Source organism: Suncus etruscus, chromosome 10 (assembly GCF_024139225.1).
Source record: "Suncus etruscus isolate mSunEtr1 chromosome 10, mSunEtr1.pri.cur, whole genome shotgun sequence".
Taxonomy (NCBI): Eukaryota; Metazoa; Chordata; class Mammalia; order Eulipotyphla; family Soricidae; genus Suncus; species Suncus etruscus.
In genome coordinates, this window is record NC_064857.1 from 37,346,105 (window position 1) to 37,372,649 (window position 26,545).

General features: G+C 54.1%; 2 protein-coding genes across 2 annotated transcripts; one reads left to right on the top strand and one right to left on the bottom strand.

Moving 5' to 3' along the window:
- Nucleotides 1-1,222: 1,222 nt before the first annotated feature.
- Nucleotides 1,223-13,407, top strand: HCN3 (hyperpolarization activated cyclic nucleotide gated potassium channel 3). The gene is made up of 8 exons (XM_049782228.1): nucleotides 1,223-1,670; nucleotides 6,032-6,461; nucleotides 8,298-8,459; nucleotides 9,051-9,269; nucleotides 9,509-9,655; nucleotides 10,021-10,261; nucleotides 11,140-11,304; nucleotides 12,047-13,407. The coding sequence occupies exons 1-8, from the start codon at nucleotides 1,345-1,347 to the stop codon at nucleotides 12,745-12,747; spliced, it is 2,391 nt and encodes a 796-aa protein (XP_049638185.1). The 5' UTR covers nucleotides 1,223-1,344; the 3' UTR covers nucleotides 12,748-13,407.
- Nucleotides 13,408-14,536: 1,129 nt separating this feature from the next.
- Nucleotides 14,537-25,659, bottom strand: PKLR (pyruvate kinase L/R). The gene is made up of 11 exons (XM_049781608.1): nucleotides 25,566-25,659; nucleotides 23,586-23,768; nucleotides 19,888-19,979; nucleotides 19,669-19,800; nucleotides 19,301-19,487; nucleotides 18,556-18,826; nucleotides 18,291-18,441; nucleotides 17,330-17,482; nucleotides 17,049-17,215; nucleotides 15,222-15,403; nucleotides 14,537-14,748 (listed from the first exon to the last, which is right to left on the bottom strand). Exons 1-11 carry the CDS (start codon nucleotides 25,657-25,659, stop codon nucleotides 14,642-14,644), a joined length of 1,719 nt encoding a protein of 572 aa, XP_049637565.1. The 3' UTR covers nucleotides 14,537-14,641.
- Nucleotides 25,660-26,545: the final 886 nt, after the last annotated feature.

Here is a 26,545-nt window from a genome sequence, read left to right on the forward strand (position 1 = left end):
TAGGAGAAGACTGTCTAGGAGAATGCTTTGAAAACTGGATGCATTGAGTCCTGAGGCAAAAGAGGGAAGGAGAGCCATATCTTGTCTTTTCCATTAACCCCCCAAAAATGCCTCTTTCCTCCCGGCGCTTGGAGCAAGAGCGCGGATCTGGTTTCCCAGGTTCTCCTTCCACCCAGGCTCCCAGGCAGCTCAACCGCCCAGGAGTTCCCGGGCCCAGAGACAGTCAGCGCGAGGCCACGCCCTCTAGGGGCGTGGCTACCCGGACCCCGCGTTTTCCTCTGCTACGTGTAAGACTCTGCTACGTGTAAGACGTCATGAGAAAGGCCACGCCCACCAGGGAGTCCCCCGGGACGCCAGCCCTGCTGGCCATGCCCCTCCGGATTGGCTCCCGGGAAGCCCCGCCTCCGGTCCACCCCTGCTTTCCATGCATGTACTCCTGGGTTGGTTCACGGAAAGCCACGCCCCTGCCACGCCCTCCAGCTGTGCTGGCTATACTCACCCCAGGTTGGCTCCCAGGAAGCCCCGCCCTGGCCACGCTAACTGGCCATGCCCCGATGGGTCTCGGTCACGCTCCCGCCCCGGCCCCGCCCTCCCGCCCGCTTTCCAAGATCATCGAGGTTTGGCTCCTAAGAAGCCCCGCCCAGGCCCCGCCCTCCCGCCCTGATGGCCACGCCTCCGGGCCGGCTCCCGAACAGCCCTGCCCTGTCCTCCCTCCCAGATGGCCACGCCCCGGTTGGCTGATTGGCTTTCGGAAACCCAGTACCGCCCCTCTGGCGGGACTCCTCCCGGGTTGGCTGGTTGGCTCCCGGTCAGCCACGCCCAAACCACGCCCCGGCCCCGCCCTCCTGCCCGCTTTTCATGTACCTCCCGGCTTGGCTCCTGGTAAGCCCCGCTCAGACCCCGCCCTCCCGCCCTATTGGCCACACCCCTCCCTGTCAGCCCTGGCCACGCCCCCTTAGATTGGCTGATTGGCTTCTGGGAAGCTCCGCCCCACCCCTCTGTTCACGCTCCTCCCAGGTTGGCTGACTGGCTTCCTGAAGTCACGCCCACACCACGCCCTCTAGCCCGCTTTCCATGCCCCTCCGGGTTGGTAGCCACGCCCCCGCCACGCCCTCTCGCCCCTCCGTCTGCGCGCGGGCCTCGCCAGGGGGCGCTGTGCACCCCGCCTGCACACACCCCCTCCGCCCCGCGCGCCGGCAGTTCCAGCCGACGACGCCTCCGCTCCCAGCCCGCCGCCGGGCTGCGCCGGCTCCGGCTCCGACTCCGACTCCGGGTGGGGTCCCCGGGGGTCCCGGATGGCCGCGGCGGGGTCCTGGAGGCGCCGCGCGTGAGCCCGCTGGCGCCATGGAGGCCGAGCAGCGGCCGATCGCCACGCGCACGGGCGACGGGGCGACCCCCGGACTGGAGGCGGCACCCCCTGCTGGCCCGGCGCCCGCGCCATCGCCCGCACCCGCGCCCGCACCCGCACCCGCACCCGCCGCGGCCACGGGTTCGACTCCCGGCTCCGCGTCCGGGACGGAGCCCAAGAGGAGGCAGCTCGGCACGCTGCTCCAGCCCGCCGTCAACAAGTTCTCCCTTCGCGTGTTCGGCAGCCACAAAGCGGTGGAGCTCGAGCAGGAACGGGTGAAGTCGGCCGGGGCTTGGATCATCCACCCCTACAGCGATTTCAGGTAGGGGCCCCCCTTCCCGCCCTGCAGATCACCCCCTTTCCCACCCAGGGGTCCCCCGGGTGTGGCATTGTCCATCCCCCATCGTCCATCCCCAGCCTGGCAGGAATTCCCCCCACCCCTTGGGCGAGGGATTTTCTCCCCTTTCCACTCAGACCCCCAATTTCTTGCATCCGGAGCCTGGCATCCATCCCACTGGGACCCCAGAGACTGGAGAGAGTTGGGGACCCCCCTGGCCTGGTTCTTCCAATTCTGCTTTTCTGGGGATCAGGGCAGTCCTAGATGCCTCCTTCACCTGGTAGGGGCAGGCCTGGAGGAGAAACCCCCCCCCCCCACACACACTGCCAGCCCCTGCCCGGGGCAGCAGTCCGTCAGTCACTAGGGAGAAATGGGGACAAGGGGTGGGGCAGGAAAAAGCGACTAAGAACCAGCTCTGGGGTGCTGTCCCCGGTGCTGAAGTCGGACCACGATGTGGCCCAGCTGGGACTGGGTGGAACTGAGGTAGCAGCGCCAGGCAAGGCCACCGCCCAGGTGACAGCCAGAGAGAAGGGACAGGAGGTGGGGGTGGGGCCGTCCATCGTCCCCATCCTGCTGTACCTCTACATCAAGGTCGCTAGGGGAGGACTAGCAGGCCTGTCCTTGGGGGGAAATGAAGGGCAGCTGCGAGAGGAAGCAGGAACCTGTGTCAAAGCACCTACCTTGACACCGTGGGAGCCAAAGGAGCAGAGAGATTGAGGTGCGAGCCAGGAGCCCCAAGTACCAACCTAGACATCATCTTGCACTCCTAGACACTGATACTCCCTACATCTCTCTCTCTCTCTCTCTCTCTCTCTCTCTCTCTCTCTCTCTCTCTCTCTCTCTCAAGTACCAACCTAGACATCATCTTGCACTCCTAGACACTGATACTCCCTACATCTCTCTCTCTCTGTCTCTCTCTGTCTCTCTCTGTCTCTCTCTGTCTCTCTCTCTCTCTCTCTCTCTCTCTCTCTCTCTCTCTCTCTCTCTCTCTCTCTCTCTCCCATTGTTCCTTCCACTTCCCTCCTCTCCTCTCCAGAAGGCTGTCTCCTTCCCACCCCAGTAAGACACCTTTTGCAGGTTCCTGGTTTTTCCACCTCCACAGTCCCCCTTCTCAGATGTTTCCCCCCCTGAAGCCACAGAGGGCCCCCTGGAGGGCCTCCATCCTTAGCATCAGCCGCCAGGCTTGTGATCGCCTGTGAATAAGGCTGTGAAGATGCTCCGGGGGCAAAGCAGACCTTTCGCCCTCGACTCTTCCAGCTCTCAGCACGCAATTTCTTCCTCCAGTATCCCTGGAGGGAGAAGTGAGAGTTGAGGGTTTGGGATTAGAAAGTAAGCAAGCTGAGGGGCCTGGGTTTGGGGTCTCCGTGCTTCCTTTAGAGGTTGAAAGGATGGATGTTAAGGTAAGTGGGCAAGGGCTTGCTCCTTGCTTACTGGCTATCTAGGTATATCCTGGAATTACAAGAGCTATAAGTGGTGGGGATCTTGCTCAGTGATTTCTCTTGGCTTCACCTTACTTACTTCCTAGTCTTTCTGGGTCCCCCCCTGCCCTACTCCAAGCAGGGTAGTCCTTTCCCCCACTTATTCATGCCTGGACTGGGCCAAATTCTCAGTGGGTGCAAGGAGAAGAGGGGAGGGGAGGAGTGCAGTGTTGTTTCAGATCTTGCTACCCCAGAATTTCCTATGAGCTTCTCTATGCATGCAGCCCTGTCTGAGAGGAAAGGGCTCTATGAAAATCTGGGCTCGGGGATACAGGATGCACCTCTCCTGCCCCCAATACGGATAAGCAGACCCCAGCAGAGAAGCAGATAGATGGGTCAGCTGTGCTAGGAAGGAGTAGATGGAGGAGTGGAGGGGGTGGGGTGTGGAACCCCAAGACTAGCAATGGACAGAAAGCTGGAGATGGGAGTAATCTAGGATAAAGAGTGGGTGAGTCATAGCACCAACTAGTGTTTTACTGCTCTGTCACTTCCATTGTTTCTGTGCATATTTTTTAAACAACCCTGTGAGATTAGTGAAGAGTACTTTATTATTTTTCTAAAATATTTTTAAATATCTAAGGGCCAGAGAGATAGTACAGGGATTGAGGCATTTGCCTTTGCATTCCTCTGACCTCGATTTAAATCTCTGGCATGGGCTGGAGCGATAGCACAGCAGTAGGGCATTTGCCTTGAAAATATATATGTAGGGGCCGGAGAGATAGCATGGAGGTAAGGCGTTTGCCTTTCATGCAGGTGGTCATCGGTTCGAATCCCGGCGCCCCATATGGTCCCCTGTGCCTGCCAGGAGCAATTTCTGAGCCTGGAGCCAGGAATAACCCCTGAGCACTGCCAGGTGTGACCCAAAAAAAAAAAAAAAAAAAAAAAACAAAAAAAAAAAAAAAATAAAAAAAATAATGAAATTTTTTTTTTGTTGCAAGTCAGCCCCTGAAGAGGTTGACTGATGGAGGGATGGAGGATGAGGTCTTTCCCCTCCAGCTTGGAGCACGCGTCTGTCACCCTGTCCAGCCAATGGTTCTGAGGTGAAACGGCAGGTAAACAGCTCGCAGACAGTCAGGCTTGTGGAAATATTAGCTTTATTTATTCGGTGGACAAGACTGAAGTCCAAGGTCTCAGCCTCAGTTCCAGCCAACCACCCCTCGCCTTCCACAGACCCTTGTTTTTATCCCCCAGAATCAGGTACCACCCTAAAGTGGGGGCAGAATGCCAGGTCATACCCTAGGTTAGGGCACAATCATCGGATCAGGGTAGGGTCAGTAACATAATAATCCCAAAAATATTTACATATACAACATTATGTATAATATATGTAATTATAAAACAACTGTATCAGGGGCCAGAATGATAGCACAGTTGGTAACATTTGCCTTGCATGTGGCCAACACGGGTTCAATCCTTGGCATCCCATATGGTTCCTAAGGCCTGCCAGGAGTGACTACTGAACATAGAGCCAGGAATAACCCCTGAGCACCGATAGGTGTGGCCCCCAAAACAAACAAACAAATGAAAAGAATTACTTGGGGGCAGAGAGATAGCACAGCGGTAGGGTGTTTGTTTGCCTTGCATGCAGCTGACCCAGGATGGACAGTGGTTTGAATCCTGGAATCCCATATGGTCCCCTGAGTCTATCAGAAGTAATTTCTGAGTGCAGAACCAGGAGTAACCTGAGCACTGCCAGGTGTGACCCCCACAACCCCTCCCCAATAATTACTCCTGGCAGGCTTGAGTTGGCCATGTGCCAGATAAGAACCTTAACTGCTGTACTATCTCTTCAGCCCTCTGTTATAACTTATTTTTTTTGGTTTTGGGGTCACATCTGGCAGTGCTCAGGGGTTCCTCCTGGCTCTAGGCTCAGAAATCACTTCTGGCAGGCTTGGGGGACCATATGGGATACTGGGATTCGAACCACCGTCTTTCTGCATGCAAGGCAAATGCTTTACCTCCATGTTATCTCTCTGGCCCCTGTTATAACTTTTATGTGATGCACTTCCTTACTTTACTTCATAGTTCCCTCCCCCTTTTTTTTTTTACAAATCCCTAAATGATGCATTTTAGTTTGAACATTAAGTGAATAACATAGTTTGTGTTATTTTGTTTCTTCTTTTGTTCAGTATTGTGTAGCTGCAATAAGAGGGGACGGAGTTTGTAGTTAATTAACATCGTGGGCATTGCATCTATCACAGTGTGTTTAGTTGTTATATTTGTCTTGTTTATTTACATGTTTATATTGGCAGGCATTTGGGTTGTTTCCAGATATAACACTGTTGTTCTTGTATGTATTTCCTGGAGCACATGAACAGAAACCTGGGGCTGGAATTACTAGGTTGCAGGGAATGCTCATTTTAAGCTTCCCTAGATAATGTTAAACTTTTCCTAAATGATCCAAGGGTGGGGTTATATTCAATGCACAGAAAGAAGTTCCTCCCTCCCTCCCTCCCTTTCTCCCTCCCTTTCTCTCTCTCTCCCTCCCTCCCTCCCTCCCTCCCTCCCTCCCTTCCTTCCTTCCTTCCTTCCTTCCTTCCTTCCTTCCTTCCTTCCTTCCTTCCTTCCTTCCTTCCCTCCTTCCTTCTTTCCTTCCTTCTTTCCTTCCACCCTGCCTCTCTCCAGGTTGCTCAGGGGTTATCCCTGGCTTGGTACTCAGGAGTTTTTTCCTGGCAGTACTTGCCACAGATCAAACCATCCTCCTGCACAAATAATGTGTCTAACCCATCAAGCTGTCTTTTGGACCCCTTTGGTTTATCCTGTATCTTTGTGTCTTTCCCCAATCACGGATCACTGCCAGACACTCTGGTCGTGATCCAAGGACTGTGAAATGGTGCTCTTACTCCCATCCCACTTCTTCTACCTTAGGTTTTACTGGGATCTGATCATGCTTCTGCTGATGGTGGGGAATCTGATTGTGCTCCCTGTGGGCATTACCTTCTTCAAGGAAGAGAACTCCCCACCCTGGATCGTCTTCAACGTCCTTTCTGACACCTTCTTCCTGTTGGATCTGGTGCTCAACTTCCGCACGGGCATCGTGGTCGAGGAGGGGGCTGAGATCCTGCTGGCGCCCCGGGCCATCCGCACACGCTATCTGCGCACCTGGTTCCTGGTGGACCTCATCTCCTCCATCCCTGTGGATTACATCTTCCTGGTGGTGGAACTGGAGCCCCGGCTGGATGCCGAAGTCTACAAGACAGCCCGAGCCCTCCGCATTGTGCGGTTCACCAAGATCCTCAGCCTGCTTCGGCTGCTCCGCCTCTCCCGCCTCATCCGCTACATCCACCAGTGGGAGGAGGTGGGGCAGGGAGGTGGGCAGAGGGGCTGACTGACTCCCCGGGCACAGCTGTGGGTGGGGCACCTTGCCGAAGGTGGGTTCTCTCTGGGATCCGTGGCATCGAGAACCTGAGTTTGGGAATACTGAGGATGTCTGTGCTATCTGGTAGTCCAATGCTTGGGGGTCCCTTTGGCTATAGAAGGGGATGGAAGGAAGACTAGGAATTTCAGGGTGTAGAGGAGCTGGGAGTTCACTGCAGGGCAGCAGAGTTTACTAGCTCCTGGGCTCCACAATCTGTTTGCCCGTAGTTAGATCCCAGGTTTTGTTTTAGTTTATTTCAGTTTAATTTTTGGATCACACCCAGCACAGCTTAGGACTTACTTGTGGCTCTTTACTCAGGAATCACTGGTGGCAGGATTTGGGGGGAAATATAGGGCACTGGGGATTGAATCTGGGTTGACCTATCTGTCTTTTTGACTCAAATCCCAATTTTAATGCTTAGTATAGAAAACATATACTAGAAGTTTCTTCTTTTTTGAGGGGGGGGGGCTGAGGGGTTGCTCCTGGTTCTGCACTCAGAAATCGCCCCTGGCAGGCTCGGGAGATCATATGGAATGCCAGGAATCGAACCCAGGTCTGTCCTGGTTTGACCACATGCTAGGCAAATGCCCTACCACTGTATTAGTTCTCCAGCCCCAAGTTTCTTCTTCTTTAAAATGAGGGCTTTCTTTTGTTTTGGGGTCACTCCTGGCTTTGCACTCAGCGATCATTCCTGGTGGGATTTGGACCATATGGGGTCCCAAGGAATGAACTTAGGTGGGCTAAGCACATGCAAGGAAAGAGCTCTGCCCCACTGTTGTACTCTTTCTTAAATGAGGACTTGAATTATACTTATGCTTGATAAAGTTATAAGGATGAAGGGAGTTAACATCTATAAAGAACGTAGGACAGGGCCAAAGCAATGGCACAGGGGAAGGGCAATTGCCTTGCAAGTGACTGATCCAGGACGAACCTCAGTTCGATACCTGGCGTCCCATATGGTCCCCCATGCCAGGCTTGATTTATGAGCACATAGCTAGGAGTAACCCCTGAGCATCACCGGGTGTGGACCCCCCCCAAAAAAAAAAAAAAAGAATGTAGGACAGCGAGTAAGTTCTTAGAAAATTACCTGTAACAATAATTATCAGAGAGGTGGTACTTCTCTCTACAGTTGCTGTGAGACATGAGATCGTGAAATGCCTTGTCTCTTTAGGCCACATGGTTTCTATCATAGCCTGTTTTTGTTTCTGCCATAATACTTAACATGTGATTCTGGACACATAATTGGCATATGTTTTTCTACCTATAAGACAAGGGTAAAAACCCAAGGAGACAATGCACTGGCACAGAAGCTCTGGGCTTGATTCCTAGTACTCATCTAGAGTCAACTCCCAAGCACCAATGGGTGTGGCCTAAAAAATAAAGCCAGTAATAACAGCACCTCCATTCTGTGATTATTGTCTTTCTGTACTGTGAGGCTAGGTACAAAGGAATAATTGTTAATTTGGTTAAAGGTATCTGAGCACGGGCCGGAACGGTGGCACAAGCGGTAGAGCATCTGCCTTGCATGTGCTAACCTAGGACAGACCAGTTCGATCCCCCAGTGTCCCATATGGGCCCCCAAGCCAGGAGCAATTTCTGAGCGCAGAGCCAGGAGTAGCCCCTGAGCGTTACAGGGTGTGTGGCTTCTCCCCTCCCCCAAAAAGGTATCTGAGCAGAGTCTAGACAGAAGTTCAAGGGAAGAAACTTCTAGGCTAATACTGAAAGGGGAGCCCAAGAGCGGTCCAGGCCACAGCAGCCCCTGCTCCGACTCCCCAGATCTTCCACATGACCTACGACCTGGCGAGCGCCGTGGTTCGCATCTTCAACCTCATCGGCATGATGCTGCTGCTCTGCCACTGGGACGGCTGCCTGCAGTTCTTGGTCCCCATGCTGCAGGACTTCCCCTCTGACTGCTGGGTGTCCATCAGCCACATGGTGGTGAGTGTGCCCCGCCTCCTTTTACCTCCAAGGCCTCACCCCCATAGCCTTACCCCCTGAGAGCTCACCATGTCACACCTCTGAGGTGCTCCTCAGGCCCCATCCCTGCCTCCCCACCTCGAGAACTCTTCCCCCATCCCTGAACGCCCCGGAGGACTACTCTCTCTCTTCCCCCAAGGGTCTGGGTGAGAGCCAAGAAACTCAGGATGCATTTATTTTGGAGGAAGTAGGTCTCCCCCAAAAGCTCCCCCAGAGTCCCCAGAAGTGTTTTCCAGGAAGGCAGGACTGAAGGAGAAAAAAGGGGACCAGGAGTGGGGTTAGATAGTACAGAGGGAAAGGTCATTGCCTTGCTTGCCTCGGACCCTCCTAGATCCTAGATCCATTTATCCCCAACACTGTATAAGGGCCTTTGAGCCAGGAGTAATCCTTGGCACAATGCCAGTCCTGAACACTGCTGAGTGTGACCAAAATACATAACCTAATTAATAAATAATTAATACTACTACTAATAATAATAATAAAGGTGGGAGGCAGGAGAACAGGAGGCTCTTCAGGGTTTGGCCTACCTGTGCCCTGCACTCTGCACCTCAGAACCACTCATGGGGCCGCCAGTACTCCCACGCCCTGTTCAAGGCCATGAGCCACATGCTGTGCATCGGTTATGGGCAGCAGGCACCAGTGGGCATGCCGGATGTGTGGCTTACCATGCTTAGCATGATCGTGGGTGCCACATGCTATGCCATGTTCATCGGCCACGCCACTGCACTCATCCAGTCCCTGGACTCCTCTCGGCGCCAGTACCAGGAGAAGGTTAGCAGGGCCAGGGAAAGAAGGAGGGGTGCTCCTGGAGGCTGGGGGCTCCGCCAGAGGTCCCATCTGACATAGGATCCTGTTTGGTCTCTGTCTTTCTTCCTTGTCTCTGTGTCCATGTGCATCTGTTCTGTGTGCCTCTATGTTCCTGTGGCCCCACCTGTGTCCACACGACATGCCCATCTGCACACTCCCCCACCTGTCCCATGTCCACTGCACATCGGCGGCCCACACCCCAGTACAAGCAGGTGGAGCAGTACATGTCCTTCCACAAGCTTCCTGCAGACACGAGGCAGCGCATCCATGAGTACTACGAACACCGCTACCAGGGCAAGATGTTTGATGAGGAGAGCATCCTGGGGGAGCTGAGCGAGCCGCTGAGGGAGGTGCTGCCGGGCTCTGAGTGCAGGCTTCTGGGAGGGGGGCTGTCTGGGGGAAGGCCTTTGGGTCAGCTGAGACATAATCGAGTCTTAGTCTAAGTCTTTGGAGGACTTTTAGTGCATTGTCTGCAGACCTGAGGGGGTGAAGCTGAATATATGGGGAGAACAGGGATCTACCTTTGGAGGGGCTGATACAGCAAGGCCCCCTCCCTGAGGAATTGGGATGGCCCACTGAAGCAAGTACCCCCATCCTGGGGCAGATGGTGGCTGCGGGAGTGAGGCTGCTGGAAACATGAGTGTGGTGGAGTCCCCTAGTGTAGGTGTCCTGCCTAACCGCTGTGTCCCCAATCCCACTCCACACCCTTTCCCAGGAGATCATAAACTTCACGTGCCGGGGGCTGGTGGCTCACATGCCGCTATTCGCCCATGCCGACCCCAGCTTCGTCACTGCTGTGCTCACCAAGCTGCGCTTCGAAGTTTTCCAGCCGGGTGACCTGGTGGTGCGTGAAGGTTCCGTGGGCAGGAAGATGTACTTCATCCAGCACGGGCTGCTCAGCGTGCTGGCACGGGGCGCATGCGACACCCGCCTCACTGACGGATCCTACTTTGGGGGTCAGTGTGCCTCAGGCAGGGGGTGGGACCTGGGGGCCACCCCTCTCATAAATCTGGGGCCCTGCTGAAAAGCACTCCCCAGAATAGTGGGGCCTAGATCTCCTAAGAGCCTTTCATCCAGCCACCATGAATGCTGAGAGGGGCACAGTCCCAAAGACACTGGTGCTTTGTGGGTCCCTGAAGGGTGGTTCAGGACACAGCCTGTGCAAAGTGGGGCAGTTCTAACAGCTGCTGCCGTACGAGTTAAATCCCCCCCCCCCTTTTTTCTTTGGATTTTGTTTTTTGCGTCACACCTGGCTATGCTAAGGGGTTACTCCTGGCTCTGTGCTCAGAAATCGCTTCTGGCAGGCTGGGGAACCATATGAGATGCCAGAATTCAAACCTGCATCCCTCCTGGGCAGAAGCGTGCAAGGCAAACACCCTGACGCTATACTATCGGATCCAGCCCCTGAGTTAAATTCTTACAACTCTCAGGCCCACCCCACCCCCCCCACCAGACCAGCCACTTCCTCTACAGCCCTGCTGCTCTGTCCTGTGCCTGGATTTGGCCACTTCTCTGGCAGGGCCCTCTTGGACTCCACTCAAAGTGGGGGGGTGTTTGGGAACTCCTGGGGGAGTGCCCCCACCTGAAGATCCAGTCCTGAAGGTGGAAGTGCCATGTGGAAGCAGGCTGACAAACTCTGGGCCTGGGGTCGGCTTTATTTGGGAAGAGAGGACAGGAGTCAAGGGCGAGGGCACTGAGGAGCCCTGGCTGGGCAGGGAGCCTGAGCGTCTCCTGTGGGTGGGTCGGTGGGTGGAGAAGCCTGAGCAGGCGGGCAGCTGCCCGGAGGTGTGCATGAGCCCTGGACACCATTGAAGGCCTTCTCCATCCCCGGCAGAGATCTGCCTGCTGACGCGGGGCCGGCGCACCGCAAGTGTGCGGGCGGACACCTATTGCCGCCTCTACTCACTCAGTGTGGACCATTTCAACGCGGTGTTGGAGGAATTCCCCATGATGCGCCGGGCCTTTGAGACGGTGGCTATGGATCGGCTGCGCCGCATAGGTGAGGCAACACCCAATCCCGGCCAAACCTAAAATTGGCACAGGCTTCTCTTCAGGCCTGGCCTCTTATTGGGGAGGGGTGGCAGCCCCCAGAAGTGCTCCTTGTGACTCTTGGCACTGCTGCATGGGCCTGACAGTTGGTGAGTGGCTCTGGCCTGGCAAGTGTAAGGTGGCAATTGGGCCTGCCAGGCCACACCTGCTGGCGCTCCATAGCTGCCAAAGCTACACTTGCCAGTGTTGGGAGGGGTTTGTGTCATGCAATGGTTGGGATCCAATTAGGACTACAGGTGTACCTGACATGCTCTCCAGCCCTGCAGCCACTCCCCAGCACCAGCTGTAGGCTTTTTCTCATTAACTCCCTTCTATAGCACTCAGCTTCTGCCCCCTAGAAATGTGGTCTGGTCCCTGTCCTGAGGAACATTTCCTTTGACTCCTCTGAAGCATGCTTTTTCTTTTCTTTTCTTTTTTTTGGCTTTTGGCTTTTGGCTTTTGGGTCACTCCTGGCTCTATGTTTATAAATCACTCCTGGCAGGCTCAGAGGGACCATATATGGGATGCCAGGATTCGAACCACTGTCCTCCTGCATGCAAGGCAAATGCCCTATCTTCATGCTATCTCTCCGGCCCACCCTGTGGCATGCTAGTTCATCTCCCCACCTCGCTTCTGCCCTCCACCTCCAACTCCATTTCTTCCCTGGCTGGTGCATTCCTGGTTGCTCTGACCTACCTCTCTCCCCCATCTAGGCAAGAAGAACTCTGTGCTCCAGCGGAAGCGCTCTGAGCCCAGTCCGGGCAGCAGTGGGGGTCTCATGGAGCAGCACCTGGTGCAGCATGACCGGGACATGGCCCGGGGTGTCCGTGGCCTCGCCCCAGGCACAGGTGCACGGCTCAGTGGGAAACCGGTGTTGTGGGAGCCCCTGGTGCACGCACCCTTGCAAGCTGCCGCTGTCACCTCCAACGTGGCCATTGCTCTGACACACCAGCGGGGCTCTCTGCCTCTCTCCCCCGACTCTCCAGTCGTCCTCCTGGCTCGCTCCACTCGGCGCTCTGCAGGCTCCCCAGCTTCCCCACTGGTGCCTGTCCGTGCAGGTCCCCTGTTGGCCCGGGGCCCCTGGGCCTCCACCTCCCGCTTGCCCATCCCTCCTGCCCGCACTCTCCATGCCAGCTTGTCCCGAGCCGGCCGTTCCCAGGTATCCCTGCTAGGCCCTCCCCCTGGAGGAGGTGGACGACGGTTGGGACCTCGAGGCCGACCTCTCTCAGCTTCCCAACCCTCCCTGCCTCAGCGGGCAGCAGGCGACGGGTCTCCAGGCCGGAAGGGCTCTGGGAGCGAGCGCCTGCCGCCATCAGGGCTACTGGCAAAGCCTCCAGGGACAGTTCAGACCTCTCGCCCACCAGTGCCAGAGTCAACCACTCCCCGGGGCCCCCAGCTCTCCGCCAACATGTGAGCTCTTGTGGGTAAGCCCTTGGGAGCAGTCATGGGCCCTGGGTTGCCGTGTCTCCGGGAAGCCACAGGGATGTGAGACACTGTCCTTCAGGAACACCTCCGGGACTGCTGAGGACTGTGCGCTCCACCCCTGCACAGATTTCTGCAGCCGGCCTGATGCCCTGATTCACCCACTGAGGCCATGCCAGGCACTGTATGTACATCTGCACTGCCAAGTAGAAGCGACTCCCAGCTCCTACCAGGGTGTCCCTCAGCCATCCCTGGGCCCCTGATCCCCCCACCTCACAAAGCACAAAAATCTGCCATCATCCACGTCACTGCCAGGTCACCCGATGTCTGTTTCTCTGTCATGGCCATGTAGATCCTGTCCAGTATGGTGGCTGTCCTGTCTTCCCTAGCATAGCTGGACACAGCCAATAGCCACAGTCCCCACTGCCATCACAAATATCCCAGGTCCTGAGTGTGAGTGTCCACTTTTACTGCCACATATGGACTTCCTGCCTCAAGCCTCAGAGGGGGGACTTCTTGCCCAAGTCTCATCCTTTCTGTCTGGATGTAGAATGGTCATTTTGTACACCAGAGCCACCATCCGTAGGCCCCTGCTCCTCTGGAGTTCCCCCTTGGAGCTAAGAGAGGGTTATGAAGCTCCTTATTTATTTGTTTATTTATTTTGGTTTTGGGGTTATACCCAGCAGTGCTCAGGAGTTACTCCTGGCTCTGCACTCAGAAATCACTCCTGGCAGGCTCGGGAACCATATGAGATGCCAGGACTCAAACCTGGGTCCACCCCGGGTTGGCCGCTTGCAAGGCAAACGCCTTATGCTGTGCTATCTCTCTGGCCCAAAGGATCTCCTTATTAAGTGTGATATCAGTGGGGGGCAAGTGAACCCTTAAATGATATTTTTTAATCTTCTTCCCTATTTAGTCAATCATTCGACAACTGTGTTGAGTTATTTGCTCATTTCAGGTGTTAGAACTCATTCCACTCGCCCAATCCTTTCTTTCTCCACCTCTCCCAGGCGGGGCAGCCCCACTCTCATGCCAGCTGTTATGGCCCCACTGTGCTCCGTATAGGGGAAGAGAGGTTTTCCGTGTGGGGATTTCTCCTGTTGGCATTCAAGGCTGGGGAAGAGCAGGCTAGCCTCTGCTTCTCAGGGACAAGACACCCCCCACTCTCCCCACCCTGACACCTCCACAGTGTTCCAGAATGTGAAGCCCAGATCCGGAATCTTCTTTTCTCCGGGGTGGGGGCATTGGAGGTCCTGGGAACGTGAGAGTTTTACTCCCGAACAACTGAGTTTAAAAAAATGGAAAGAGACACTCATCTTGGCTCCGGGTTTGTGTGTGGGGGATAAACATGGGTATGAAGGAATTTCCAGGTACAGGAGGAGTCAGCAAGGCAAGCGGAGAGACCCGAGGGCAGCCAGGAAGGCTGAGGGGCTGGTAGCCCACCTGTGCCCCCAAGTCCCCACTGTCCCCTCCACCATCAGGCACAAAGCATGATGCTCTGACATCCCTGAAGGGGAGCCCTGCCTAGACTGAGGCCACCAGGAGCAGGGGCTATCAGGAGTGACCAGATGAGAAGGAGGGATCATACAAAGAGGCCTGGGACAAGAAACGGAAGGAGCTCTAGAATCCTGCCGGTGGGGACAGGCCATGCTGCTTCTCTTTGGTACCTCAGTGTGGGGTACCATTTCAGTGGGACTCAAGTTCCAGGAATCGGAGGGGACAGGAACAGTATGGGTGGTGTGGCTGAGTGGCCAAGGCATACTGGACAGTCTTTCAGGGCTATAGCAGGATAACCTGAAATGGGGCTAGGGGGCAGATGCTGGGGAGAAGGGGTAGGTAGGAGGCACATAAGATGGAGCTAAGGGAGTCAGGAAGGAAGGGTCACCTCAGGACACACTCAGCACTCGCATGATGTTGGTGTAGCCAGAGCCAGGCCGCCAGCCGGTCACCACAATCACCAGGTCTCCCACGTGCAGGAAGCCACGCAGCTTTCCTGGGTCAGAGCAGAGGGAGGGACTGTCACTGTCAGTGTACAAAGTGACCCTAGTAGCTTCCAGTTGCGGGTGTGACCCCAGAACCATGCCGCAGTGTTAGTTGTCAGTGGGCCCTCTTGTGGTGGGGCCAAGCAGACGGGATCACAGGCAATGAGGTGCCAGATTTCATGTGCAGCTGGAAGACAGACACCCCAGCCCCTTTCCCCTCAGCCTCTGTCCTGAGGGCACACTGGGCTCTGGCCACCCTCCAGGAAATGGTGGGTTGCACCTCTCTTCTAGATGGGAGGCCCAGCTCTTCCACACCTCCCACAACAGATCCTTGACCACTAGGTCTCTGTGTTTCCAGAGCAAATTTCTAGGAGGCAACTCCACAGAAAGTTTGGACTCAGAGGAGAGGCGAGGCTCGTGGGTGGTGTGGGGACTCAGGAGAGGAGGTCAGGGTCATCAGCCAAGGAGAGACTGGGCGACTCACCACTGTCGATGCCAAACTGCACCCGGCGGTCTACGTCATCTGCCCAGACGGGCTCCGGAGGGTCGCGGTAGAGCAAGGGAAAGACTCCCCGACACAGGTGGGCCTGGCGAGCAGCCTGAGCAGAGCGAGTGACAGCGATGACAGCTGCCCGTGGGCGGTACCGAGACAGAAGCTGAGCAGAGCTGAGGGGATAGCAGTGAGCTCAGACCAGGGGGAGTGTGGCCTCAGGGCATGAGAGTCCACATCTGTCCTAAGTTAGTCACACATCATGAGAGTCTGGGGGTAAGTCATTGCATGTCTCAGAGCATGGGGTTGGGGGGCACACCAGACAAGTCTCAGGGCTTACTCCTGGCTCTGCACTCAGGGATCACTCCTATGAGGCTCAGGGATTGAAGCTGAGTCAGCTGTGTGCTAGGTAAGCATCTTACCTGTTGTACTATCTCTCCTGTGACTACAGTGAAATTCCATGAAAGCCCTGTCTTTTTCTCCTTAAATGTCTCCAAAAGAGGCTGGGGCGACGACTCCATGGCAGGTGCATGTTTTGCATGCAGGGGACCCTAGTGACACTCCTAAGTCCTGAGTACAAATAGGCCCTGAGTATTAGAGTGTGGGCCCAAAACAAAACAAAAGACCCACAAGGAATATCTGAGATAACAGGCTGTACATCAAATGATAGAATGGGGTTCACACAGGCCAGGCAAGAGCTCAACCATGAGTGATTGTCTATCTATCTATCTATCTATCTATCTATCTATCTATCTATCTATCTATCTATCACCTATCCACCCATCTATCTATCTTCTATCTTTCTTTTGTGTTGTTTTATTTTGGGGTCACACCCAGTGGCGTTCAGGGATTACTCCTGGCTCTGCTCTCAGCAATCTGTCCTGGCAGGCACAGAAGACCATATGGGATGCCAGAAATTCGAACCACCATCTGTCCTGAATCTGCAGCATGCCTCCTACCGCTGTACTCTGGCCTTATCTTTCTATCACCTCTTATCTATCTATATAGGTAGGTAGGTAGATATAGATAGATATGGATATAGATATAGATATACCTTTTGTTTGTTTTGGGCGCCACACCCAGCTGCTTCTGATTTTATGCTCAGGAGTGACCCCTGGTGGTGCTTGAGGGACTCTTGCAAGCACCTAAATTCCTGAGCTATCTGCAGCCAGACTGTAGATCCTGGTGCTCAGTATAGTGAGACTTCGTGCAGAGGACTTGCTCTGGGTCTGGTCTAGGACTCCACATCACTTGGAAGCCAGTGGCTCTTCTCAGCTGTCCCATTCCAGATCACCGGAACAATTCCTTTGAGGCCCATCTCTCTCTCTCTCTCTCTCTCTCTCTCTCTCTCTCTCTCTCTCTCTCTCTCTCTCTCTCTCTCTCAGTTTTTGGGTCACACCTGGCAGCGCTCAGGGGTTACTCCTGGCTCTACCCTCAGAAATCGCTCCTGGCAGGCCCAGGGGACATATGGGATGCTAGGATTCGAACCACCATCCTTGTGCATGTGCAAGGCAAACATCCTACCTACCTATCTCTATGGCCCTACCTTTTCTCTTAATTCTGCACTATACTGATAGGACAAAATCCAAACTTGTGGCTCAAACATCCTAAACAGGGGCTAGAGTAGTGGCACGGAACAATAGGGCATCTGCCTTGCTGGCCCTAGCCTAGGTTCAATCCCCCAGCGCCCCATATGGTTCCCCAAACCAGGAGCGATTTCTGAGCGCATAGCCAGGAGTAACCTCTGAGTGTCACTGGGTGTGGCCCAAACAAACAAACAAAAACATCCCAAACATTGTAACACTTGCCACAAGTGCTCACCGGCCTGTTTTGGTCAGCACAATGATGGCTGCAGCACAACACTTGAAGGCGGCCTCCACAGCACCGATGGCAGTGACTTCAGTGAGGTCCCGGCTCAGTGGGGCTGCCCGGCGCAGTTCTTCAAACAGTTGGCGGTGGTACACGGCAGCCTCGGCTTCCCGAGCAATCTGCAGGCACAGGGAAGTCAGGCTGGGCAGGGGGCATTGGGCTGCCAGGGGCATTGGGGTTTCTGCAGGCCCAGTGCCCCCTAACCTCACCCCACGTGTTCCCTGAGCACCTACCGCATGCTGCATCTGAACAGCCTCCACAGGGAAGCTGCCCTTGGCGGTCTCACCCGAGAGCATGATGCAGTCCGCCCCGTCCAGTACCGCATTGGCCACGTCGCTGCTCTCTGCCCTTGTCGGCCGTGGCTTGGTAATCATGCTCTCCAGCATCTGGAGGACATCTGGATATCAGAGCTGTCAGAGTCACACTCCATCCCTGTGTGAGACCCTGTGGGGGTGCTTTGCCTAACACCCACAATCAGTGCCCTAAAAGCCAAAAAAACTTGGTATCACTCTCTGGCTTTACTCTCTGCAGAGAAAACACCGCAGGACAAGAATGTGTGCAGTGTGCGGGGGGTGGGGGGGAGGCTGGAGTGATAGCACAGGGGTAGGGCATTTGCTTTGCATGCAGCCAAACCCGGTACAGACCCAGGTTCAATTCCCAGCATCCCATATGATCCCCCAGCCTACCAGGAATGATTTCTGAGTGCAGAGCCAAGAGTAACCTCTGAGCGTTGCTGAGTGTGGCCCAAAAGCCAAGATAAATATGTGTACAGGGGCTGGAAAGATAGTTCCAGACCTGCCTGGGGGGGCCCAGTGGTGTGGGCAGCCAGGACCAGCCCCCAGCCTGAGGGTCTCAAACCCTGTAACCAGTGTGGCTCCATCCTCACCCAGCCTCAAGGATCACAAACCACCCCCAGCCAAGGGGATGCGGGCCAGTGTGAACGAACGGGTGAGCAATAGATACAAAGGGTGAAACATTTGCCTTGCATGCGACAGACTTAAGTTCCATCCCATATGGTCCCCCAAGTACCTCCAGGAATGACCCCTGGGTGCAGACACAGGAGTAAGCCCTGAGCATCGCTGAATGTGGCCCCAAACAAAACAAAACAAAAAACAGAACATGCTCAGATCTAAAGTGTGAGAGTTCCCCCACACCAGGGATGCCAAAAGTGCCAACCAGGGGTTCTCTCCACACCTGTGTTGCACAGACAACAGGCTTGCCCGCCAAGTTGCATCGACCAATCATCATCTTCTGAGCCAAGAACACCTTCTCGGCCGGGATCTCGATACCCAAGTCGCCGCGGGCCACCATGATGCCATCGCTCACCTCCAAGATTTCATCAAACCTGATTGGTTGAGGGGTTTGGGGAGGTAGGCTGAGGGCTGGGGGAGAGAAAGGAAGGGACAGGCAGGGCAAGAGAAGGGTGATGAGGTCGGTGGGTCCAAAGATTGAGTCTCACCTCTTCACGCCTTCGTGGTTCTCGATTTTGCTAATGATCTTGATGCCCTGTCCTTCGGGTCCCAGTGCAGCGCGGACAGCAACCACATCACTGGCTTTTCGCACAAAGGATGCAAAGACGATGTCTATGCCATGCTCAACCCCGAAGCGAAGGTCCTGGACATCTTGTTCTGACAGCCCAGGCAGGTCCACCTGGGCTCCGGGCAGGTTCACGCCCTTCCGGCTGCCTAGGGTACCCCAGTTCTCCACTTCAGTCTCCAGTCCTCTGGGCCCTGCAGGTGTAGAAAGAACCAGCCTAGAACAAGGGCAGGAGAAGTCCTGCTGCTCAGGGGGAACAGGCAGATTTGGAGCCCTAAGACTGATTAAGAGAGTTTTTTTGTTTGTTTGTTTGTTTGTTTGAGGTCACAGGGATAACTCCTGGCTCTGCACTCAGAAATTGCTCCTGGCAGGCTCAGGGGACCATATAGGATGCCAGGATTTGAACTACCATTGGTCCTGGGTCGGCTTTGGGCAAGGCAAATGCCCTACTGCTGTGCTATCTCTCCCATCCCTATTAGGAGAGTTTTTGAGTTTCTCAGTTCCACACCCCATAGTCAGGCACCTCGAGAAAGGAGCATCATCGAAGCTGAAGAAATCTTTGACCCACCAGTGCAGACCCACCCCAGGCCACCTGAAAGTAGGGATGCTCCAGGGTGGGCATGACCAGGGAAGGGGTATGCACACAGCTGGGTAGAGGGGTTCCACACCAATTTTCCTGACGACCAGGGAGATGAGTCCATCATCGATGAAGATTCGGCCCCCAACAGGCACGACCCGGACGATATTGGGGTAGTCCACCCACACAGTCTGTGCGTCCCCCTGCATTCGGAATGCCGGATCCACGGTCACCAGCACCGAGGAACCCTTCACCAGCTCCACTTCTGACTCAGGGCCCTGTGAACCAAGAGAGGCTGAAAGTTGGTTCCCCCAAAGCCTATGGGCCCATGTGTCCAGGCCCACCCCAAAACCTGCTGGAGCGTGCCCAGCCTGTGGCCTTGCCACTGACTGGCCTCAAGGACCAAAGAGCGACCCCAGCTACAGGGATGCCAGCCTGCATGGACAGGACGCCTCTCACCCCCTTCAGAATCCCCGTGCGGATCTCTGGTCCCTTGGTGTCCAGGGCGATGGCCACCGGGCGGTAGCTAAGCGGGGAAGTAGCCAGGCTCTCCACCGCCTCCCGGATGTTGGCGATGGACTGAGCGTGATACTGGGGACAGAAACAAGCAGTAGGTTGTCAAGACACCACTATCCATAGCGCTTCCCTCCACTTCCCGCCTCTCAGCCCAGCCCTCACCTCATGGGAGCCATGGGAGAAGTTGAGTCTGGCGATGTTCATGCCAGCTTTGATCATCTCCTTGAGGCGCTCTACAGAGCGTGATGCGGGTCCTGGAGCCAGAGATGTGCTCAGAATGCTTTGATCCCCAAAGGGGAGTCAGCCTTCACTACCCCCCGCCCCCCGAGGGAAAAGCCCCAGACACCGAGGTCTTCTTCTTTTTTTTTTTTTTTTTTTGGTTTTTGGGTCACACCTGGCAGCACTCAAGAGTTACTCCTGGCTCTGCACTCAGAAATCGCTCCTGGCAGGCTCAAGGAACCATACGGGATGCCGGGATTCAAACCACCATCCTGGATTGGCTACGTGCAAGGCAAATGCCCTACCACTGTGCTATCTTTCTGGCCCTGTCACTGAGATTTGACCTTAGTTTACTGAAACCACCTGCCTGTGGGGAGAGGGGCTGGAGGGGCGAGTCCTCAGCTGTTGGAGTACTCTGCTGTAGGTGGAGGCTGTCCCAGGGTGCAGGGAGCTTGAAGAGATAGTAGAGGGGTTAAGGTGATTGCCTTGCAGGCTACCTACTCCTTTGGATTCAAGCCCCACAAGTGGCTCCTGGAGCCCTGCAAGGACTGAGCCCAGAACTAGGAATAAACATCAATATGGAGAGCTCACACCTCCTGGTATGAGCCAGAAACAATTACAAGAGTGGTGTATGACAGGGGATGAGTGCTATGGGGGGCACAGGCTTTTGTGTTTGATTGATCCTTGGGTCACACCTGCTGGTGCTCAGGAAAATTTAGCAGTGAAAGAAAATCAAACCCAGGCCTCTCGTATGCAAAGTATGTGCTCCAGCCTGTAGAAATATCTCCCTGGCCCAGTCTCCTAGCTTTAATCTGATCTGTATACAGACATCTCTCAAATTCAAATTTATTTCCCAAAACCTCTCTGTCCCAGACCTAGAGTTATGTATCTCATTATCTATACTCTCTCTCTCTCTCTCTCTCTCTCTCTCTCTCTCTCTCTCTCTCTCTCTCTCTCTCCCCCCTCTCTCTCTCTCTCTCTCTCTCTCTCTCTCTCTCTCTCTCTCCATCTCTCTCTCTCTCTCTTTGGTTTTTGGGTCACACCTGGCAGCGCTCAGGGATCATTCCTGGCTCTATGCTCAGAAATCGCGACCCCACCCCCACCCCGCAGGCACAGGGGACCATATGGGATGCTGGGATTCAAACCACCATCTTTCTGCATGAAAGGCAAACGACTTAACCTCCATGCTATCTCTCCGGCCCCTATACTGTCTCTTATACTTGAGGTCTAATACAGATCTCAGACTCACATGCTCCAAATTGAACTTCTGATCTCCTCCCAGACCTTTTCACCACTGTCTCTTCCATCCAGAGTTTCTCTTCTGCCCAGAGTTACACAGGCCAGAAACCATGAAGTTGTTCTTCAGTTCTTTCCCACCACCCTCCCTCTCTTATACAGCCAGTAGGCTTTCCTACAGGTTCTACCTTCACAAATGCTCCAAATGTGATTCCTTCCCCTCTCGGCCACTTCTACCACCTCATCAGAGCCAGAATGTACAACCTGTTTTCAACAAATACATCCATTTCTGTTAAAATATAGGAGCATGGGGCCGGGTAGGTGGCGCTGGAGGTAAGGTGTCTGCCTTGCAAGCGCTAGCCAAGGAAGGACCTCGGTTCGATCCCCCGGCGTCCCATATGGTCCACCCAAGCCAGGGGCGATTTCTGAGCACATAGCCAGGAGTAACCCCTGAGCGTCAAACGGGTGTGGCCCAAAAACCAAAAAAAAAAAAAAATATAGGAGCTTGTCATTTCCATTCAAACTCCACAAGCAATTTTTCATTTCTCTTGGATGATATCTCTTCAGATCTAGGAGAAGATTCAAATGGGTTGGACCATGTACTTTGCCTGGGGAACCCTGTATCAATGGTGGTCATCCCGGGAGGGACCCCAGGAACTGTCCTGTGTGCCCCAGTAAAAATAAATCTCAATTCAAATAAAAGAAATATTTTGAGGGAGAGTGGGCGGAGAATGCACTGCCATTGGGTCATACCAGAATGGCTCCTGACTCATCTTTACTCAAGAATAAGTGCTAGTGCTAAGAGAACTGTTTGTAGTACCAGGGATGGAATTTAGGTTATCCACATGTAAGGGGATTTCCTTCCCCATTGCACTACCTCTCTGGGCTCCTAATCACTTTCTGACATAATAATTTAGAATTTGTTGTGGCTGAGAGATAGCATGGAGGTAGGGTGTTTGCCTTGCATACAGAAGGACAGTGGCTTGAATCCCGGCATCCCATATGGTTCCCTGAGCCTGCCAGGAACAATTTCTGAGTGTAGAACCAGGAGGAACCCCTGAGCGCTGCCGGGTGTGACCCAAAAACAAAAAACAAACAAACAAAAAATTTAGAATTTGTTGTGGTGCTGGAGATCAAACTCAAGGCCTCACACATTGTGAATCATGGGCTCTACTCTCTCCTTGACCCCAACAATTTACTTGGGGAATATTAGAATTGGGGCTATGACCTGTAGGATTTAGAGGCTTTTCCCAGCTCTGTATTCAAGGATCCCTTCTGGAGGTGTTTGAGGGAACTGTGCAATGCTGGAAATAGAATTGGGGTTGACAGTCTGCAAGATAAGCTCCTTAACCTCTGTACCAATAACCTCTCCGATCTAGGCCCAATAATTTTAAATCAATATGTTACTTTTTATGTTTTGTTTTTGGGTCATACCCAGCAGTGTTCAAGGGTTTCTCCTGGCTCTGTGCTCAGAATTCGCTCCTGGCAGGAGCGGGGACCATATGAGATGCCAGATTCAAACCACCATCCATCCTGGGTTTGCTGTATGCAAGCAAATGCCCTACTGCTATGCTATCTCTCCAGCCACATAATATGTGACTTTTATTTATTTATTTTTATTTTCTTTTTAGTTGTGACTTTTATTTTATTTTTTTTTTTTTTTTGGTTTTTGGGCCACACCCAGTAACGCTCAGGGGTTACTCCTGGCTATGTGCTCAGAAGTTGCTCCTGGCTTGGGGGACCATATGGGACACCGGGGGATCGAACCGCGGTCCGTCCAAGGTTAGCGCAGGCAAGGCAGGCACCTTACCTTTAGCGCCACCGTCCGGCCCCGTGACTTTTATTTTTAATGTCCCACCAGGCTATGTTGTCAACTCCCCAAGTTCAGTTAGACTTATTAATAGCAGCTGCTCATCTGAAGCCTTGTCTGAGAGCTCAACACTTATTTGCTGAATGAATGACTCATCAAACAGGAAAAGAAGTCTTCAGAGAGAGAAAATACTGGGGAGAGTGGTGTAGAGCACTTACCTTGCATGAAGCCCAAATAATCCCTAACACCCTCAAATGGTCCCTCAGAGCCCTACAAGGAGTGAGCTTGGAACCAGAGTTAGCCCCTCAACACTGATGCTCAGGACTTACTTCAAAATAAACAAGAAGGGGCCGGAGAGATAGCATGGAGGTAAGGCGTTTGCCTTGCATGCAGACGGATGGTGGTTCGAATCTCAGCATCCCATGTGGTCCCCCGAGCCTGCCAGGAGTGATTTCTGAGCGTAGAGCCAGGAGTAACCCCTGAGCGCTGCCGGGTGTGACCCAAACCCCCCCCCAAAAACCCGAGAAGCCCAACTAAAAAAAGATAGGGAAGTACTTTGAGCAGCAAGCAGCCTAGAGTCCTTGGGGCCACTTACCAATGGTCGCGATGATGCTGGTGCTGCGAGCAGCCACAGGCTCAGAGTCGATGTCCAGCAGGCACAGATGCTCCAGGAAGGTATCGGCCATGGCGGCTGGCAGCTGCTGCCGCTGGAAGAACGCTGAGCCCAGCTCCTGGGTCAGCTGCGCCACGCTGGCCCGTCGCAGATACCCCGCCGGCCCTGCAGAGAACAGGCAGTTTGCTGGCTGGTCTTCTTTCCCACTCACATGCTCCTTTACTGAGGGCTCATTCGGGCCGGGGGGCTTCTTGTGAGCTGTCTCAGGCCATTCAGCTCTGGGAATGAAGCACCAAGGAAGCAGCAGCTGCTAACAGGCCCCTACTACAGCCCAGGAGACCCAGGCTAAAGAAGAAAGAATGTGACTCAAACCCTCCAGTTTTTTAAGCAGGAGCTGGGAATCAGGTCCAGGCTGGATGGCCTCTAGGCCCCTTCTTTTTTTTTCTTTTTTTTTTTTTTTGGGGGGGGGGAGGAGGGTTAGGCCACACCCGGCAGTGCTCAGGGTTTACTTCTGGCTCTGCACAGGGGACCATATGGGATGCCGGGATTTGAACCACCATTAGTCCTGGGTCAGCTGCTTGCAAGGCAAATGACCTGCCACTGTGCTCTCTCCGATCCCTAACCACCCTCATGAGCTAATGGCTGGGAACTTTCCTCAGAGCTGCAATGCCCTTGGTCGCTCATTTATGATGACCCCCTCATAATCTAAACCCCAGAACCACTTGCTTCCTTCTCCTAAGCCCTTCATTCTCCCACCATCGTACCCCACCCATTCCTCCGAGTTTCTCAGCTCCTTCAAGGTAACTCGGGATCCCCTGGCCCTGTGCAGCCCAGCCCAGAGAAGCTCCACATCCAACGCACCCTCCATGCCTGTCTCTGGAGGCCCCTCCACTGTCCTCTGACACCCAGCCTGGTGGGGCTGAGGTCTGTGTCTGGTGTCTGGTTAAACAATCACTGGGTCTCCACCGGTTCCAGGAATCAAAGTCCAGGAAGCGGGGGACGGGGGTGGGGGGGACATGAGGGAGGGCCTGGGGACTGGGACAAGTGCCTCATGTGTCCCATAGGGACACAGGAATACAGCACAATCAATGTTAGCCTGAAGAAACAGAGTCCAGGCCTGGGAAGACAGGAGTGCCAGAGTTCCAAGGAATTGCTTGTAAGTGGGGGTGAATGCTCTGTAGTATCAGCATGAATACAGATCCACCCCAACCCTCAACTGACCTCAGAGGACAGTTGTACACTCCCCAACCCCCCATCTCCACTTCTTCCAACCCCCCATCTCCACTCCTTCTTCCTCCTCTCTCTCTCTCTCTCTCTCTCTCTCTCTCTCTCTCTCTCTCTCTCTCTCTCTCTCTCTCCCTCTCTCTTCCCCCCCTCTTTTGGGCCATGTCCAGCTATAGGGCTTACTCCTGACTTTGTGCTCAGAGATCACTCCCAAGGGTCAAGGGACCCTATGGGGTGCCAGGGATCAAATCTAGGTTGCCTGCAAATAAAGTAAGCGCCCTATCTGCTGTACTACCTCTCTGGCCTCCAAAGATGTTTCCTGGGGCCGGAGCAGTAACACAAGCGGTAGGACATTTGCCTTACACGTGGCTGACCCTGGATGGACTGCAGTTCAATTCCCCGGCGTCCCATATGGTCCCCCAAGCCAGGAGTGATTTCTGAGCGCATAGCCAGGAGTAACCCCTGAGTGTCACCAGGTGTGGCCCCAAAACAAACAAAACAAAACAAAACAAAGCTGTCTTCTGCCCCTTCTTTTTTTCTTGTTTGTTTGTTTGTTTGTTTGTTTTTGGGTCACACCTGGCAGCGCTCGGGTTACTCCTAGGTCTACACTCAGAAATCGCTCCTGGCAGGCTCGGGGGACCATATGGGATGCCGGGATTCGAACCACTGTCCTTCTGCATGCAAGGCAAACACATTAACTCCATGCTATCTCTCCAGCCGCTTCCTGCCCCTTCTTACCTCCTGGAGCCCCAATGAGGATGGACTTGGCTAAGTCCCTTTGAGACTTAGAAACCCATGAGAAGATCTGCTGGGTGTTCTCCTGGGTCGACATGCTTCCAGCAGTTGGGCTGCACTTCCAGACTGAGATGGGTGGGGATGAAGGGGGCTACACAACTGCTGTCTTATCTAATGGAGCCAGAGAAAGAAAAGGGGCACACCCAGCAGGCAGGCCACGCTTCCCCAGAGGCCTTCCCCCAGACCTGGTGCCTGTGCCTCTATATTTTTGCTAAAGCCTCTCACAGCCATTTTTTGTTTTGTTTCGGAACCACAAGGTCCTGGATCTACATTCAAGAATTACTCCTGATGGGGATCATAAGGGATATTACGGGATGAAACCCAAGCTGGCCACATGTAAAGCAAATGCCCTACCCACTGTACTATCACTCTAGCCCCAATGTCTTTAGAGTTTTTATGCTTCATTCACAGGTCATCAACCTAAACTGAGACTTTCTTTTTTCTTTTTTTTGCCACACACACACTCAAAAAAAAGAAGGCAGTTTGCTTGCTGACCTTCCTTTGCACCCACTTTCTCCTTTCCTAAGAGCTCCAGTCTGGGTGACTTTTCTTATGAGCTGGGTGTTCACAAAACAGGAGCCTAGAGGCAATCAAACCTGGATCTAAACCTGCTAGACATTGATTCTCTGAGCCCCTGGCCTCTTGTAGCACCAGCATCATTCGTAGTGCCTTTCTGAAGGAAACCCAAGCTGAATGTAAGAAGCAGGGGGAGAAAAGAAAAAGAAGCAGGGGGTGTAGAGTAGCAATTGAGCCTAAAAAATGGGGATCTTGGGGCTGGTGAAGATAGCATAGCGGTAAGGTGTTTGCCTTGCATGCAGAAGGATGGTGGTTTGAATCCAGGCATCTCATATTCCTACAAGCCTGCCAGGAGTGATTTCTGAGTGTAGAGCCAGGAGTAACCCCTGAGCGCTGCCAGGTGTGAC

Coding starts and splice junctions, on each gene's coding strand:
- HCN3 (XM_049782228.1), top strand. CDS start 1,345: ATGGAGGCCGAGCAGCGGCCGATCGCCACGCGCACGGGCGACGGGGCG. Junction 8,460..9,050: donor TGTCCATCAGCCACATGGTG/GTGAGTGTGCCC, acceptor TCTGCACCTCAG/AACCACTCATGGGGCCGCCA. Junction 9,270..9,508: donor GGCGCCAGTACCAGGAGAAG/GTTAGCAGGGCC, acceptor CCCACACCCCAG/TACAAGCAGGTGGAGCAGTA.
- PKLR (XM_049781608.1), bottom strand. CDS start 25,659: ATGTCGACCCAGGAGAACACCCAGCAGATCTTCTCATGGGTTTCTAAG. Junction 19,801..19,887: donor TCTCCCATGGCTCCCATGAG/GTGAGGGCTGGG, acceptor TTCTGTCCCCAG/TATCACGCTCAGTCCATCGC. Junction 15,404..17,048: donor GTGCTGACCAAAACAGGCCG/GTGAGCACTTGT, acceptor CTATCCCCTCAG/CTCTGCTCAGCTTCTGTCTC.